The following is an 18,462-nucleotide window of genomic DNA, read 5'->3' as shown; positions in this document are numbered from 1 at the left end:
ACCACCCCTAATATTACTAGAAAACGTTTTTCCAGCACAGTTTCAAAAAACCATTTAACCAGTTATAGAACCATTATTCTGTGGAGGTTCATCTGGATGGGTTTTTGCCTCCTCTCTTTTTACTCTTCCCCTCCCCACCAAGAGAGAAAATAGTAAACTTTTTTAAATTCATTTTTCCTGGGACGGGTCAAAGGAACAGGAAAGAGTGGCTCTCTGCACCAGGAGCAAACTATTATTTGGCAAAGGGTAAAAATAGTGTTGTAAAGGTAAGTGTCAATCCCTCTCCTTCATCAAAGGGATCTTGGTTGGTAGAATTTCATGCTGACAAAACATTCTCTTCAGGTCTTTGAGCCATTTTCCCAGGTCATTCTAGTCTTTAGACCAAAGACTTCAAATTTCAATCCCTCATTCACCTGCTCTATCTGAAAAGGCTCCTTTTTAAGTGCTAAGAAAGAATTCATTTAAAATAAATCTAAAGCCAAAATTTTATGATGAGCTGTTATATATATAAGAACCCTTTTAAAACAACATCTTTTTATTAGCTAATTCCTTGTACCTATATAATAGTTTCATTGCAGTCAGAATTGTCATATGTGATTAAATTCTTACAACTTAAATTGCCTTTTCTTATTTTGAGTCCCTTTATTGCTAATTATAAAAAAATATAGAACCTAATTTTATGTAAATTTGGAATCTGGTAAGCCCTTATGCCAAATATCTGTTGGATAAGCCATTGCTATGGGCAGAACACTTTTAATGTCATGCTACCATGGGCCAGACATTGAAGACTACACCGTATTAAAAGACTTGATGTAGTTCCTAAATCTGATACTGAAAAGGACCAGCTGGAGCAATGGCTGGCCCCTGTTAATTACTGAGCAGCTGTTTTGGGCCTGCATTTTATCCTAGCTATTTGAAAATAACTTTTTTCAGGTGAAGATTAAACAGAAATTGTGCACTGAGTTTTGTTACGGTGATCAAATTCTGATAGGTTTTCAAAGTCAGTTGATCCTTTGTTACTGTACATATTCAGAATGAGGCTGTGAAGACTTTTTATATTCTGTCTCTTTGCCTTTGTACATATGTATAGCTTGTTTAAATAATCATTGTATATCTCCAGTAATGTTGCACTTTGCTTTGTATGTAAATTAAAAGAGTTGAGAGAGTTAATATTTTGTAATGTTTGTCTTCAGTAGAATTGGCCAAGACAAGTATTTTACAGACCTAATCCATTTAACAATCAAAATAGACTACATTTATACCTTGGAGAAATTCTTAAATATCTGAAAAATGAATTAATTTAGATTAGAGGAGAATTGATGGGGACACACAAGGCTCAGTGGGTGGTTCAGAATTATGATTATATGAGAATGTTTCTGTTATCTATAATTTTATAGTCTTTTTAAAAAGTATTTTTTAAATTTAGCCATTTGAATTATACAGGGATGAAAAGTTGATTGAAAAATTTCACCCTAAATTACTTTTCCCAAAGACGAAAAAGTTGAAGAGAATCCTAATAAGAGGAATATGATTTTTAACAATTTTCTTCATGATGAGTTTTACTTGTAAAAGTAGTTATTTAATGTTTTATGAGCTTACAATGAATGAGATGTGCATTCTAAGGAATATAGCGATTATAATGCTGAAGACAAGAGATTTGTACTTAATACCATATTAGATGGTTTCCCTATTGACTGATGCTCTCCCATTTCACTCAGATTTCTTGTATTTCACATTATTAGTTTATTTTCTTAGGTTAACACTCAGTGTTTAAAGCATTTTGATGTCAACTGAAGTTCAGTGTTCTGGTTTGTTTTTTTTTTTTCACATTAGAATACCATCCCAGTTACATGCTATAAATCAAACACAGTATTATTTTGAGCCAGATTATCCTAAAGCATAAACTATTCCTTGGATCTAAGTGTGCCTAACTTATAAACAGGATTTATATTGTGCTAAATACTCTTTACTTAGAAGTTACATTAACACTAAAGTGACAACATTACTCATATTACTCATGAGGTACTCCTAATATTTTACTTAAAAAGTTCCTTATTAAATGGCACACTAACTTAAGGAATTGTTCATTCATCCTTAGGAAGATTTGGCTCATAATTTGATAATGGATGAACTTATTACATTAAAATCTATTTTATGCTCTATGCAGTAGTTTACATAAGTAATTTACTTAAAATGGAATAAGTATATACATTTTGGTGCCAGTAACCTTGGGATAGGAGTGATGAAAAATCAGTAAAATACAGAATCATTCACACACAAAGTCAAAAGATTGATGTTCACGAATGCTATGATTTAACATTTTACAATATATGACCAAAAAAGAATCTGTCCAATGAAGAAGTAAAATAATTCCTCTTAAATCTCCCCTTAATACTTTGTAACACATTTATAACTTTAGTTTCTGGTAAGAATTTTTTGTATCTATATCTTTGAAAAGTACCATACTTTAAAAAACCATATAGTATTTTAGGACAGTATGTAAGCAACATAATTATTGTGAAAATTGTTAAAAGAGGAATTAATAAGTTTTAAAATTTTAGCTAAAATTTGTACAAGTAAGGAAGGGTCTAGAACACATAGAAAAGAAGTAAATGTTAAAGGAAACATTGAAATCAAATATATAGTAGATTAATAGTTACAGATATATAGTAGATTAGTAGTCACAGATAAGTGTAAAACTTCATTGTTTCCATGGAACAATAAAGCATCTAGTTGTTGTTCAGCACCCACCATGAAGCTGAAAAGAAAAACATAATTTTAGTAATAAAAATAAATTCACAGTTGATAATTTATTACTCTGTAAAATGTTAATAAATGATTTCAGCTACCTTTCTTTGATGCAGAGGAAGGCCAAACAAATTCATTATATAATTTGTTATGTATGCTTGGGTTTCATATAAAATTGCTGATGTTAATTAAATAATGAAATAAGTTTGTCTCATTTTTAAGACTTCACAGATTATACTTTATATAGTTGTTTTCTTTCCAGTCTGACCACCTATGATATTTTTTCTGTTCCATGTTTTTTGCCATGTCATTGTTATCTTACTTTGATTGATTCACATGAATGTGGTATGTCTTTTCCATCCAGTGATATATTATAAGCTTCTTGAAAATGGAACCATGTTTTTAAAATGTATTTTACACATCTCAGTATGTTGCAGGAACTTTTTTCAAATGAAATCAAACATAACAGAATCAATCATAGAAATATGCCAGAAAAGTGAGTTATAAATCAAAATTTTCTGTCTTCAATTTTGTTATTTAAAAGTTCCAATTTGAAATGAGAAATATGTTTACATTATAGTGCAAGGGAATTCCCCCACAAGTTAAGGATGGAATTAAGTTGATGACTAGACTGACACTAATGCTTTTACAACATTTTCCTTTACTCACGAGCAAATGCAGCAACATTTAAACTCTTTTGCCATGGATTATTATTTTTTTTGGACCAGTTCTGTGATTTCATCTGTATAAGGAACTTCCAGTGAGGAAATTCCCTGTATTGACACACTTATTTAAGGTATTTAACTGAGTTAGTCAATAGCTTCCATACAATGTGATTTACCACAGCATGAAAATTTCTTAGGCTTGAAGATTCAGATTGTACAAAATATATTCATAATCTTACTCTATCAGTGATGAAATTTAAAATTCTATAAACATGAATTATTTAAAATGAGATATTTCATGTTTGTTCTTCAAATAGAGTGGAAGGAGAAGAAACCAATTTAGTACAAACAGATTTTTTAAAAGTTAATGTTCCAGGTACCATTTGATGATGACTGGAAAGCAGTAGTTAGAGGTATAAGGGGCCACTTGTCACAGGGAAGTCATGGCCACAGTGTGTATAAGCTGGCAAAAAGTTTCTCATGTATTTTATGAATATTCTCATGGTATCTGCTATGTCATCTTTAGTGTTATGTGAAATGTGTATTAATAACCTTCTTTTGTAGATAGTATAAAACCAGATATAGGATAAAGATTTATGATTGGTTGTTTTGAATAAAGAGTATCTTCTATATTGCCACTTTTGCCCAACCTCTAGTGTTCCTCCTTTAGGGTCCACAGTATTAACATATAAAATATTTTACCTACAATATGTGAGTAAAATAAATATTGATTTGCAATTCCATGTCTGTAATAGGATTGCATTACTTCCTTATAATGTAACTTAGACAGCCCAACTGTAAATCTTGGAGAAAAGGTAGCTTTATTGAAAATGAGACTGCTTCCTGTTTTACGGACTCATAAAAAAAACAACACATAAAAAGACTTCTCAACTGTTTGTTAAATGGTGACATTATTTTTTACATGTTTTAATATGAGTTTATTTTCTATGTTTAGTTGTCTAATGTTTCTATTTCTTATTTTTATGTATGCTCAGTAATTTAAAGAAATCATTGATACAAGAAGTATGCCTCTTCAAATCGAAAATTGTAGCATTTATATTTTTATATCATATTGACTTATGCTACTGTGCTTGCTAAGCCTACAAGTATATGAAAGTGAATTCTAAATAATTTTAGCAAAAACTAATAAGAAATCCAATTATTTGAAGCTGATTAAGTTTTGAAGGTAATAGTAAGAAATGGGAAACTATCCCAGTACTGACCAAGACTGACTTTCTTGCCTTCATTTGACGTTCTTGCCTTGCATTTCATTTGTTCTTGGAGGACCCATAGTAGAAATTAAGAACATTAATGCCAGATGGCTGCAAGGTTTATTAACCAGCATTAAATCACATTTATTTAAAGATGAAAAAGGAAGAGATTCAATTAGATTGTGAGCTTTTGGAGGGCAGAGACTCTTTTTTTGCCTTTTCGTTATAAGTGCCCTAACACTTAGCATAGGCCCTTGCACATACTAGTAAGTGCTTAATCAGTGCTTACTGACTTAATTTTAGAGGAAAAGGCATGCATTTTCTTGCTATTTAAATCTTTTTTGAAGCCAGAAAGAAAACAATTACTTGAATAATGCAATGGGACAATGATAAATCTTAAGAGCTTGTCGGAAATAGCTTACTATGAAGTCGAGTTAATGCCCATTAGGTTTATTCAAACTCCTATGTTTTTGGAATACTCGAATTTTTCGAGTGCCTCATTACTTCTCTCCTTTTTCAGAGCTTATCTAGACTTGCTTTCTATTTCCAGTTAACATCTATAATTTTTAAGGTATTCAGTAGTAATGGCAGTATATGGTTCATTTCGGCACAGATCTCCCAATTCAGCAACTCTCCTATGTCATAGCCAATCTGTTGCCAAGGCCTACAATTTCACCTTTGCAACATCTCTGCATGTACCCCCTTCTCTCTGACACTGCCATCACTCTGGTGCAGGCTTTCACCACTGCATGCTGAGCCTTTTACAATGCCTGCTGGCAGGTTGTCCTGCTTCAAGTTTCTCCCCACTGTAGTCCAGCCTCTACTCAGCCATTTTATTAATTTTCCTAAAACACAGGTTCAGTCATAAACTACTCAAACTTCCTGTTGCCTCAAGGTTCAAATACAAAATGCTGTTCAAATACAAAATGCTTTTAGATGTTTTAAAGCCTATCAAAACCTAACCCCCACCTCTACCTTCCAGTCTCCTTACGCCTCACTTCCTCGACATATAACTCTCCTCCATTGACACTGGCTGCCCAGCTGATACTCTTATTTCTTTGTTCTGGGCTTTTCTCTGGCTCCCATACATGGAATGCTCTCCCTCCTTAACTCCTACTACTAACTTATCTGGCTTCCTTTAAGTCTTAACTAAAATCCCATCTTTTATAGTAAGCCTTCCTGGACAGCTGTTTAATTTTAGTACCTTCTGTTAATTATCTCCTATTCTGTGCATAGCTTGCTTTGCATGTATTTGTTAGTATGTCGTCTCTTCCATTAGATTGTAAGCCCCTTATAGGCAGGGACTATCTTTTACCTTTTTTTTTTTTTTTTTTTTTTTTTTTTTTTTTTTTTTTTTGTTCCAAGCACTTAGCACAGTGCCTGGCACATAGAAGACGAAATAAATATTTATTGGTTAATTGGCTGCTGTTTTTTTGACACATTGCTTGAACCATGTGGCAGGAAGCAGAAAATGACTTATCATGGTAAAGATAAAGGACCATTAAATCTTGTATCAGGACTCCTGGGATGTTTCAGAAAGCTCAACATTATACTTCAGCTGTAAAGCTAACACTAATTACCTGAGAAATTTAGCAGCTAATACATTATGTTCAGAGCTGTATAGAGAAATTATAAAACATGAAATTAAACATTTTGTAAGTTTTCCCTTCTCATGTCCCCAACACTCCATTATTTATATTTTAATGTTCAAGCCTAATATAGTTATGCAAAAGATGAACAGTTTCAATCTTAGAATCTTATTTATGTATCACTGAATTACTTTACCTTCCTTTGAGCCTCACAGTATCCAGTTATGGGTGAGTTAATTTATGGAGCTACAAAGTGATTAAAACATACTAAGACTTACTATTTGAAGTTTATACTTGATATCTAGAGAAGAAAGTATATAGAACTCTTCATGAGTTTGCTTCCTCTAGGCCAGAACTGAACCTGTAACTGAGACCTTAAGGATAAATAAAAATGGGCAGGGAAGCTCTATAAAAAGGTATCTCAAATAGTTTAATTATGGGCTCCATAGATTCCACATCTATTTTCATCTAGTTTTGGGGTAAGGCTCATGTTAGCTCAAGAGACCCCTGAAGCCTTTGGGATATTAATGTACTTTTATTCTAATTTCTTTCTCTTCATTCCCTCCAAACTATTGGTTTGAATTTCCATTTCATCAAATACTCCATAATGAAAATATATCCATATCATTTCCATACCCCAGCCCATGACCTAATTAACTATATAAAATTACAGCATGGAATTTTTTTTTGATGTTCTAACAATTTTTTTAACCCTTACCTTCTGTCTTGGAGTCAATACTGAGTATTGACTCCAAGGCAGAAGAGTGGTAAGGGTAGGCAATGGGGGTCAAGTGACTTGCCCAGGGTCACACAGCTGGAAAGTGTGTGAGGCTAGATTTGAACCCAGGACCTCCCATTTCTAGGCCTGGCTCTCAATCCACTGAGCTACCCAGCTGCCCCCTATTCTAATAATTTTTTATCTGTATTAGAATATAAAAATAGGCCACTTTATTTAGTGAGGAAGCATCTGCTCATGTGCTGATTCCTGATAATTCTAAGAACTGTGGAGAAATCCTTTCCTAAATGGACATTTGAGTTGGAAAGAAGGAATAGTATAAAACAAAGCATTAACTAGTATGGAGGAAAATAGTAATTGGGGGGAGGTAAGTGGAAATAATATGGAAAAACTAAGTGGGATATTGTAAAAACCAGTATAGTTACCAGGAACTATCATAGTAGATGTGAGTTCTGGAGTTTCCAAGAAATCCACGTTGCTCCTTTGGAATGCCTTGCTGTAATTCATCTGAAGGTGGCTGTATAAACAATTAGATGTCAGTGCATTTTCATTTATAATCCTTCAAAAAATACAATATGCCATGCATAATGAGATTAGATATGAAAATGCTAAATACTAGATTTTTTTTGAAGGTCACTTGGCTTGAAAGACTAGTGATATGTGAATGATCATCAAAAGAATCTGAATTCTCTAGTGGAAGAACACTAGGAAATAACACTGAAGTTGTAGCAAAATTAAGTTCAAACAAAAGGGGAAAATGCATTAAGTGATTAAATTTTGGGGCGGGCTACAATGTGAGATTATGGAACTCATCTTTGAAATTTTTCTTTTTAAAAATATCTGTCCTGAAGAATTTAGTCTTGGAAGCATGGTAGTCTTCATGAGGTACAGTGGACATAAAAATACCTGGTGATCAACCTTGATAAGTAACATCTTTAGCTTAGCTAGGCTAAGTATGTTACCAGTCCTGTACTGGACCCTTTCCACATTGGTAGAGCATGGCAAGGTTTGTGCTTTGCTGACTTAACTTTTGAGAATTTAGGGCTTCCTTCACAACACAGAAGCAGTAAAGAAGGAGGTATTATGGTACAGGGTAAAGAAAATGGAATTTAGAGTCAGGGCTTGGATTTAAATCCTATATATTTCCCCTTTGTTTGCCTTCATGAAATTGGGCAAATAACCTTCTCCAAGCTGATTTTCTTATCTGCAAAATGGATTTCAACTAGATGAAAGTCCATTTCAGCTCTAAAACATTTGACAGCAAACTGTTTTATATAGGTAAAAATTATATGTGTGTAGAGGTAGATGTGGTTCCTTATATTCTGTAAGGAAAAGAAGGCTGGATTATTCCATACTATAATATGTTTGTTTCAAGACCAAGGAACCAAGTGACCACAGGACCAAGGAAACACTGGTGGAGAATATAGAAAAGTAAGAACATTGTAAATATGAAACCTTGAATTTCCCGAAAATATGGGCATCTCAATTACTTTCATTTCCATGTGACTTTTTGGCCTCCTTAGAAACATCTGGATTGGAGGGGACTGGTTAGGGTTTTTTGAGGTAAATACTAGAAACCAAATGTAATAGTATCTTTTTCAGGGCCATCCCTTGGCAAAATTAATGTGTGTTTTTTTTTTGTTGTTAGCTCCAGTCTCCATTTTTCGTTCCTCAAGGCTACTCTTCCCTACACTTGGGCATAGAAATGCCATCCCAGCACTATTGAAATCTTACTCTTTTGGTCTATACATATAAATTGAACTTACTCTTGACTTACCTATTCCACACACTGCTATTCTCCCAGAACTCATAAACTATGAAGCGGGATTCATTTGAAAGCTTCTGAATGGAAACACTGAGTTATAAAAGAAAATAGTTAGCTGAAGGATTCAAAGGAAGAAACTAAGCCAATCAAATCTGTCATAATCAAAGTTCACATATTTAGAGTCCTTTAGTGCTTACAACAATCTTATCAGATAAACTGCAAGGTAGTAGTCCCATTTTATATGCATGGAAACATTTAAGAAAGAGAAATGATGAAACAAGGAGATCCAAATCATGGTGTGTGGGTGAAAATTAAAATATTCAGTTAAAAATTTGTTTCAGATAGCTGTATGGCATTTCTTTGGCCTGAATTTTTCTGTTTTTCCTTTGGAGTCAGTTGCTTGTTCCTAGAAGTATGTGGTTTAGTGAATAGAGAGACAAGCTTTGATGTCTTGATGGCCCAATTCCTGCATCAGACATCCTGGCTTTGTGCTCAGGGGACATGCACTTAAATGCTTAGCATCCTAGTAAATGCTTGAAGGTTATAAATTACAGAAAAGTTACTAATACATATCTTTGAAGGGAATTCTACACATGATATTGCAGATTGGGAGAAAATCACAGATACAACTTTGCAGAGATCAGCCATGGTAGCTTTTAGGCTTAAAATGATGATTAAATTATTGAAAGATAATCTAGACTAGATAGGAGATAAAGCTAAACTGGAAGAATTGGAACTTCTCTGGTAGAGAGCTGAGTATCTTGTTTTGAATCATGCTTCAATTAAGGAACATATGGCATTTTTCTTCATTAGGTATGCTGATATATTTACAGAAGCCTTCGTATCCTAAGACTGGCTTTTATTCCTATTATAGGAACACTGATAGTAGTTCTAGTTGAAAACAATTATCATGATTTTATTTTTTTAATAAAAAATTTCCAGGTATGTTTTCCAAAGACATATGATCCATATTATTTCCCTCCTTTCCTACTCACTCCTGGAACTGATAGGCAATTCAATTTGAGTTATATGTGTATTATCACAAATTGTCATGATTTTAAAAAATGGTCATGGACCCTAAGTTTTAAAATCAATAGTTCAGTGTAATTGTCTGGGATACAATATTTCTCCTAACTCTTAAATATATAGCTTCCTACTCCATTTTCATGAGCTACACATGCAAAATCTTCAAGACAAGTGAAAGCTATGTAGTTATGGTTTGCTCGCTGTTCACTTCTTAGAATTCCATAATAATCAGTGAAGAAAAACAAAAACCATAAAATCCTGCAATTGGAAGCACCTGACAGCATAAATAAGCATATTTAGAAGTAGGATACAATTTTTATATGCTCAAATGGATCTGTTTGCTGATTGATGTGAGCATTCCAGCCAGTAATGCAGAACATAACCCCTGGAGGCAAACTCATCCTGTGACTCAATATTTTAAGAAACATTTATCCAGCATCTGCCAGGTTTAAGAAAGGTGCTGTGCTATCTGCTGTACATACAAAGGTGAATAAAATATAAGCCCTGTCCTCAAGCTTACAATTTAGTTACATAAATTTAGCTAATGAAAGCTATTAAAATTTAGCTAATATTAGAATCAGTAAGCATTTATTGGATACTTGTTATGTACCAGGCACTGTGCTGGGCACTGGAGATATAAAGAATGAGGTAATCCCTACTCTCAAGGAGCTTACAATTCTAAGGGAATTAAGGTTTTATGTCTGGAAAGGACATTTAGACATCACCAAGTCCAACTGTCATTTTATCATTGAAAGTCCAGAGGAAAATGATTTGCCCAAGGGTAAACATCCCCAAACCACAGAACTTCAAGAGTTGGAAAGGACCTCAAGCGAAATCTAATCCAAACTACCTAGCTAAAAGTCCCCTCTAGAACAGCCTCAAATAATTGGTTATCCAATCTTCTCTTGAAAACCTCTTGTAAAGCTTAGGCCAGAACCCAGAAGTCCAAACTTGTCATTAGACCAGTGTTCTTTTTACTTATAACTTGTTGACTCATAATATTTTAGTAATAGTTCTGAGAGAAGAATTCCAGTGATAAAGTTCTCAGAGACTTTGTATCAGTGTAAAAATAATAAAATGCCTAGGGATATGTTCTAGGACATAAATTTGCAGCTGCCTCACCTCTAACAATTTGCTCTAGAATATAACATCAACTCTGAAACTCATATCTCCTCAGTGCCATCTCTCCCTGAGACCCTTCCTTCCTGGATTGGAGATGATGTGGGAGTAGGGACTTCCTCCCAGAATCTCTATTTAAAGAGGGCAGCTAGGGTAACCATCATCATTTCCTAATGGACTGAACTTCTCCCTTGCTCCAATCCTTCTTTTACCTTTTGTGTGTTGTTTTCCCTCTTTGGGCTGTAAAGCTCCTTGTGGTCAGGGACTATCTATTGCCTTTCCTTGTATCCTCAACATTTAGCACATTGTTTAGCACATAGCAGTCACCTAATGTTTAGAGATTGATTCTACTGGATACACCTTCATTTTCCTTTAGGAGATTTGAGTGTGGTACATATTCCCAAAGAGCCCCTTCAATACCTCTGCCTTTCTTGGTATGATTCCCATTTTAGGAAAAAAAGGAGCCACACATTGCCTTTCCCTGGGCATTGTCTCCAGTTAGTTGTAGATGTTTGGTCTGTCTTGTTTGCTTTACTTGAAACAAGTTCCTCTTCTATTACCACCGTTGCCCCATCCTAAGGAGATCAGAACTTCTTTCAAACTGTTCTTTGCCCAAGATGATTTTGTTAAAATAATTTTTGTTCCCAAAGGACTTTTGTTAGTCAAGGTATCACTTAATAATTAGCATTCTTAATTAAAAAAATATTTAGGCATGGCAAAGTGGTATCATGGGATGAGCAAGGTCTAGAGAGCTGACATGAATTCCAATATCTGTCCCGGACCATTTGTATGATTATGGTTAAATCATTTAATATTTGCAAGGCTTAGTTTCCTTATGCGTAAAGTAAATAATTAGACTTGTATTTTAGGATGATTATAAAGAAAACTAACTTATGAAATGTCATATTAATGTGAGTTATGTATTACTGAAATGATATTTTTCACCTTCAAGATGTAAAGAATTAAGGGTTTGACTAAATATGTGAGAATTTTAAATTAACATTGCAGTTGCTGATTTAAAATATTATGCTCAATTCAAAATGACTTTTAATAGCTTTTATTCTCAAAAGGGTGGAAAGAGAGAAAGTAGAGAAATACAAAAAGAGGGTAGAGGAGATGTCTCCCCTATCACACTAAATATTGCTCCAGTGCTTGGCTTAGCCCTGCGGGGCTTGTTAACCCTTGACCTGAGGACTCATAGTTCCACCCACATGGCCTCCTCCAAGAAGGAAAGACTTCTCCAAAACTAATCTCTCTCCAGACACCAGGAAAGGAAAGCCGGTTCTCACTCACCCAAGAGGCAGTCCAAGTCCCAAGTTACCTCCAAGAGGCAGGTCACCAGTGGAAAATGACTACGGAAGATGACAACGACAACTATCTCCAGAAAACTGCTTGCAGAAGACTCTCTCCAGCCAAAAAAGTTCAGGGCTTTTATAGTGACTTCTTGTCCCTTCCCCTCTTCACAGGGGCCATTCACAGCGTCCAAATTGCCTAGCACTGCCCAGTGTCTGTGGGATCCACTTCTTACCTCTGAAGGTGTTAACTCTTATCATAGGCCTCTGAAAGTGTCAACCTTTTATCATAGAATTCACAAGTTTCTGACTGATTTTGTTATCACCCACTTTAGCAAATGACTTGAGAACAGGCTTACTTACTGTTAAGTAGGGGTGCTTTGAGTTCTGGAGTTATCACTCATTTCAGCAAGTGACTTGTGAATTCTCTTACTTGATGGCTAACAAAATGTAAACTCAAAATAGACAAAGAGAATAAAGAATTCCCTTTCACAAAGAGCAATGTACATAGATTTTCAACTTTTGAACATTTTAAAAAAGTGATTTGAATAATGCAAAAATGCTTATGATGTGACATGTGGATCATTGATATGATAAATGAGGAAATGCAAATACTTATCTTGCAGTTTAAAATGCTAAGATTCTGAAATATTTTTGAATGTAGTCAATTGTCTTTAGAACTTACTTTTATCTGCAATGTTCACTGTTTGAAATTTAGAGTACCCAACACAGTTTTATTAATTATGTTTACTTTTCTGCTCCTTAAGGACATGTTTCTTATCAAATGGAGTTCATATTTTTTTTTTAAATAGGAGTTACACTTGGAAGGATTGTTGGAAACGAATTCTTTTACTATTGTCCTAAGAATGCTCTCAATTAGAAGATAAGATGAGTGTCTTTACAAGAAAAGATTTTTATCTGTAAACTACATACTGTTTTGTTCAAATTGGGAGAGACACTGAATCCTTAACAGAAGATTAGGAAAAGCTAATCTTAAAAAAAAAATGAGGAATATTCCAGGAAAGATTATGTGCATTCCTGGAAATACTTGATATTATTTAATTTGTCCATGAATGAAGCTAGGAATCATTTATCAGGTGAGTGATCTTGAAGATTAGTTTCATCCTCTGGAAAATAAGGCTATGGGACTAGATAACTTCAAAGATCCTCTCTTATTCTGAGGTTTTTTTTTTTTTTTTAAATAATGTTATTTACCTAAAAGTAACCACTAGATGACACTGTGATACACATAAGATTTTGTAAACATTTCCTATTGCTTTCACCCAGTCGTTCTGTTCTCTCGGTTTTATCTTTTCATAGATTTATGTTTTTTTCTCTATAAACTAATCTAGCATAGTGTAGCCAGAAAATATGCAAGAAAAGTGTGGATTGTTTTCTCAGGGCTCAGATTTACCAGGGAGACCTTTTCCAAGTTATTTAGTATTCTTATGAAAATTTCTTTCCCGTTTGTCTTCCTTGATATACAGTACATTTACTTCCAATGAGTTATAGGTTTCAGAACTAGAAATGATATTAGAGATCATCTACTCAAACATTTGGCAGATGACAAGCAGAGTGAAAAGAATGCTAACTCTAGGATTAGAAGCCCTGGCTTGAAATCCCAATTCTGCCACTTACTTCCTGTGTTACCTTGGTCAAATCTCTAAAACTCTTTGGGCCTCAGTTATTCGTTCAAAGTCCTTTATAATTCTAAATCTTTAATTCTATTACAATCAGAAAAGTAAATCAATGGAAAGAATGTCGAACTTGGAGTCAGGTATAACCACTGTTGTGATCTTGCTTCTGACACTTTTAAAACAGGGATAATAGCTATAAAAACTTTTTTACAGAATTACTCAAAGGACAAAATGAGAAAATGATGCAAAGCAGCAGTTTTCACACAATTTGGTCTCTTTTAATTTTTAAAAATTATTGAGGACTTATTCCTTTAATAAAAACTTTTGCTTATGTGGGTTTAACTTATTAAAATTAAATATCTTAGTATTGTTATGAAAATAGTTTTGACCTCATAGATGCCTTGAGGAATAGCACTTTAATAATTTTATTTCATTTAAATCTCTCAATGGTCCTTGGAGATAAAATCTATTATTATCCCCATTTTACAGATGAGGAAACTCAGGATAAGAGAAATTAAGTGACCTGACCAGAGTCACAAAGCTAGTAAATGCAGCAGGATATGAATATAGAATATGTTACTGTGCGGAACAATAATTTATATTCATGATGATGGTATTGACTCATCAAGAAAAGGTGAAATGTGTAATGTTTTAGAAAAATGTACATCTACAATAACGCAGAACTTAATCAGACATATTATAGCTATTTGTAAACCAACCTTACTTGGAAATCCTAAGCTTTTGTTCATGTAGTTATCCTAGCTTTGAATTCTCTTCTTCTCTTGAGACATATCTCAAGACTCACTTCCTGGGATTCTTCCAAAACATCAACATCTCTGAGTTATCAAATTAGTTACTTTTGGCTCTGAATTTAAGGAAGCCTCCCTGCTGCTAGCAGTGGAGCAATAACTTAGGGAGACTGATAGTGAAAAACATTTAAGACTCTTAAAAATGCAATCAGCCTGCTGAAAGGGAATGGGGAAAGTGAGGGTAAAGCAAATGCACAGCAAAGGATGGCATTCATAGTTTTGTAAAGACACCCTAATAAGCCAAGAATGGGCCAGTCAGATGAACTGAATTAGTTTAGCTGATGACATTAGTGACCATTGAGAGAACTAATCAAATAATACAAGTGGAAAATGGAATTTGATTAGACTAATTAGTATTCTCTCTGGCATAGGTTCCATTTCTATGAAGTTGAATCAATCTCTTACAATTGGCTATTTTGGGATAATCATGGTAAAAGTTAAAAATGAATAAAAGCTACTAAAAATAAAAAAATGAGTAAAGAACCACTATCAATAATATTTATCCTACTAAAGAAGACTAAAGACTAATTTTCCTCTTCTAAAATCATATAATTCAGAGTTGGAAGAAATCTTAGCTGTTATTTAATCTGGTCCATACCTAGTTAAGAATCTTTTCTGTAACAAACTCAATAAGTGGTCAAACATTCTTTACTTGAAGACCTCCTGTGAGAAAGGATATTTTGCCTACCAAAGCTAGCTCATTCTGTTCTATTAAAGAGAAGACACTCTGTGCACTATTACATTTTGTGACAGGAAATAAGCTATTTCTTTATGGTTATTGAGGGGACAGAATTGCAATAGAAACTCTGAATTCTACTTTATTCTAGTGTCCTATGGGCATCATAGACTTTCTTCTTGATCTTTTCCATCATCTCTAGGTCATCTATATACCCAATAAATTATCTAAAAATAGGATTTATATCTTTTATAGGTCCCTTTTGAGTCTAGAGTAAAGTCTGGAACAGCAGGACAATGGAGAAACAAAATATTCAGTTTTCTTGTTTTGAGAAAAGTATTAGCAGCTCAGGAGTTGTTAACATTAATGGCACTGCAGAAAAGAAACCTGCCCTCCATCATTCTGGTTAAGTAATGCTCTAATGAATCAGCATAGGTGCTGAGGGGAAGATGACCAAGACAATTAAAGACATTGCCTTGACTTTAAGGAGCTAAAAATTTAGTTCGGACAATAGAAAACACACATATACACAATCATGAAATAATTAAAGATAAAACTATGAAGCAATATTTGAATAATTATAAATCAATGCTTTTGGTAAATGATACATTGTCCTCTCCCAAAAAATCTGTCTCTCCTCCCAATTTCTCTATTTTAATTAATGGCACTACTTTCATTCCAGTGAGCTAAGGCTCAAAACCTTGGAGTCACTTTTAAGTTTTCCCTTTTCATCAAGCCCCAAATTAATTAGTTGTCAAATCCTGTCAATTCTATTTATCTGTCTATTCTATATATCAATTGTATGCTTTCCAGTACCAATGTAATGACCCTACTCTAGGCCCTCATTGATTTTCACCTGGTTATTCTATTGACCTAATTGGCTTTCTTTCCTGTTGCCTATCCATTCTTTCAATTTATGCCAAAATAATCTTCCTAATACATCATTCTAATAACATCACTGTTCTATTTAAAAAGCTTTTGCTTATTCCCTAGAGCTTAACAAATAATAAATAAACTTCAGGTATCTCTATAAGCTGTCTGTGGCTAACCTCCCCAGCTTCTTTTTACACCATTTTCCTTTTCATATATTTCAACCAAACTGGGTTACTGCTCTTCCACTTCTTGTCTTACATTCTTTCCATTCCTCTTCCACCAGGCAGAATTGCTACATGAGATTTAATTCTGACCAAAAAAAATGGAATTGGTTGTTGAAATAAAAGTGAATTAGGTGAGAAAATATTTTAAGACTTCCAAAGAAATGATAGGCAGGATCCTATGACCTAAAATACTATAGGGAAAGTAAATCCAAGCAGTATAGAATGTTCTAAGGAAAGAAATGCTGAAGACCCAAAGAATGTCAAATGAACAAGAAAACTTGTCTAAAAAGACCAATGTAATCTCAAATATGTCAAGAATTGAGTCAAATTTATAAGAATACAAGTCATTCCCCAATCAATAAATAGTCAAAGGATATGAACTGATATTTTCAAAGAAATCAAAGCTATATACAGTCTTATGAAAACATTCTCTTAATAATCTCTCTTGATTAGAAAAGTGCAAATTAAAACAACTCATAAATAACACCTCACACCTTGGATGTTGGAGGTGATGTAGTAAAATTGGGACACTAATGCATTGTTAGAGTTGTGAACTGATCCAACCTTTCTGGAGAACTATGTCGGGCTATGCTTAGAGCTTTACAGTTGTGCATACTCTTTGATCTAGTAATGCAATTACCAAATCAGTATCTTAAAGAAATCAAAAAGGATCTATTTGAAAAAAAAATTATAGCAACTCTTTTTGTGGTGGCAAAGATTTCGAAATCGAGGGAATGTCTGTCAATTGGGGAATGGCTGAACAAGTTGTGGTATACAATTGTAATGGAATACTAGTGTGCCATAAGCAATGATGAAAACGATAATTTCAGGAAAAAAACACCTGGAAAGACTTACTTGATAGGATGGAAAGTGAAATGAGGAGAATTGGTAGAACATAGTAAGCAATAAAAAAAATACTGTATGATGAACAACTATTCTCAGCAGTACAGTGAGCTAAGATAATCCCAAAGGATTCATGATGAAAAATGCTATTCACTTCCAGAGAAAGAACTTGTGTGTTCTGAATTCAGACTGAAACATACAATGTTTCACTTTCTTAATTTTTTCATCTCTTCCACAAAAATACATGAAAAAGGTTTTATTTGATTGCACATATAAAACGATATCAGACTGCTTTTTTTAGGAAGGGGAGAGAGGAGAGAATACTTTGTATTTAAAGACCCAAGAGGTAGAAATTTTTAGTAGGTTGTAAAACTCCTTCAATTTTCCCCTTCAAAACCTTTTAAACTGGTGTCAGTCAATGAATTGGACTCTTCAGTGGGCCAGATTGCCAAGTCATAGCGGGGATGCTTAGCTTTGAGTTGAGACAGCCCACATTTCCCTGGAACAGTTAAATATCTTTCCTGAATCAGGCCTGACAGAATGCACAGGTGGGATTTGATGTTCTTTTTGATGCTCTCAAATCATCTTCTCTTTTCCTTTCATGTGACCCAGTCTTAATCCCCACTTGATTCCCCAAGATTCCCATGTCCAAAATTGTGTAATTTATGATAAAATCAGGGTAGAGACCAAGGACAGGTTCAGAAATGTTTAGTTAAGAACTCTAAGAAACATGAAACAAAAGGCTTAGAATGTCAGTATGACTTAAACATTAACTTTTCTAAGAGCCAGTTTGAAAGTTGTGCTTTTTATATACCTACCCTTATTGATGAGCAAAAGAAATACTTGGAATGTACTGTATGCCTTGCTGGCAAAGATCCTTCATGTGCAATGGATTACTTACTGTAGGCACCCACTCTGGGAGGAAGCACTTTCCACATACTGTTTCAGAGCCAGGTGGAATTCTTCCAAGTCTTCCTCTACCACAGACATCTGACGCTGAACAAGGAGGATATGCTATTGGGGAAGAGACCTGCGTTACAATATTAAATCTGAACAGAGATTACACTAGCCTGTCCCATCCCTGCTTTCTATCCTTCAATGATGTTTGCTTCCAACTTCATGTTTGTTTCTCAGTTATTCAGGGAGTCTCATTTGTGATGATGTCCTGTGTATTGAGGGCTCATGGATACCCCAACTTACAGAATGACACAAAGACTATCATACACACACACACACACACACACACACA

General features: G+C 34.2%; 1 protein-coding gene across 1 annotated transcript in view; it reads right to left on the bottom strand.

Moving 5' to 3' along the window:
- Positions 1 to 2,729: 2,729 nt before the first annotated feature.
- The window catches only part of NECAB1 (N-terminal EF-hand calcium binding protein 1), a 236,118-nt gene continuing 220,385 nt past the window's right edge, over positions 2,730 to 18,462 (bottom strand). The window contains exons 10-13 of the mRNA XM_044658187.1: positions 18,115 to 18,227; positions 8,727 to 8,804; positions 7,375 to 7,466; positions 2,730 to 2,758 (exon numbers count right to left, since the gene is read on the bottom strand). Coding sequence (XP_044514122.1) covers positions 2,730 to 2,758; positions 7,375 to 7,466; positions 8,727 to 8,804; positions 18,115 to 18,227 — 312 coding nt within the window. The remainder of the gene's footprint in view (positions 2,759 to 7,374; positions 7,467 to 8,726; positions 8,805 to 18,114; positions 18,228 to 18,462) is intronic.

The sequence above is a fragment of the Gracilinanus agilis genome, chromosome 1 (genome assembly GCF_016433145.1).
Source record: "Gracilinanus agilis isolate LMUSP501 chromosome 1, AgileGrace, whole genome shotgun sequence".
Lineage (NCBI taxonomy): Eukaryota > Metazoa > Chordata > Mammalia > Didelphimorphia > Didelphidae > Gracilinanus > Gracilinanus agilis.
The sequence above is the reverse complement of the archived record's forward strand: the minus strand, read 5'-3'. Positions and strand labels throughout refer to the sequence as shown.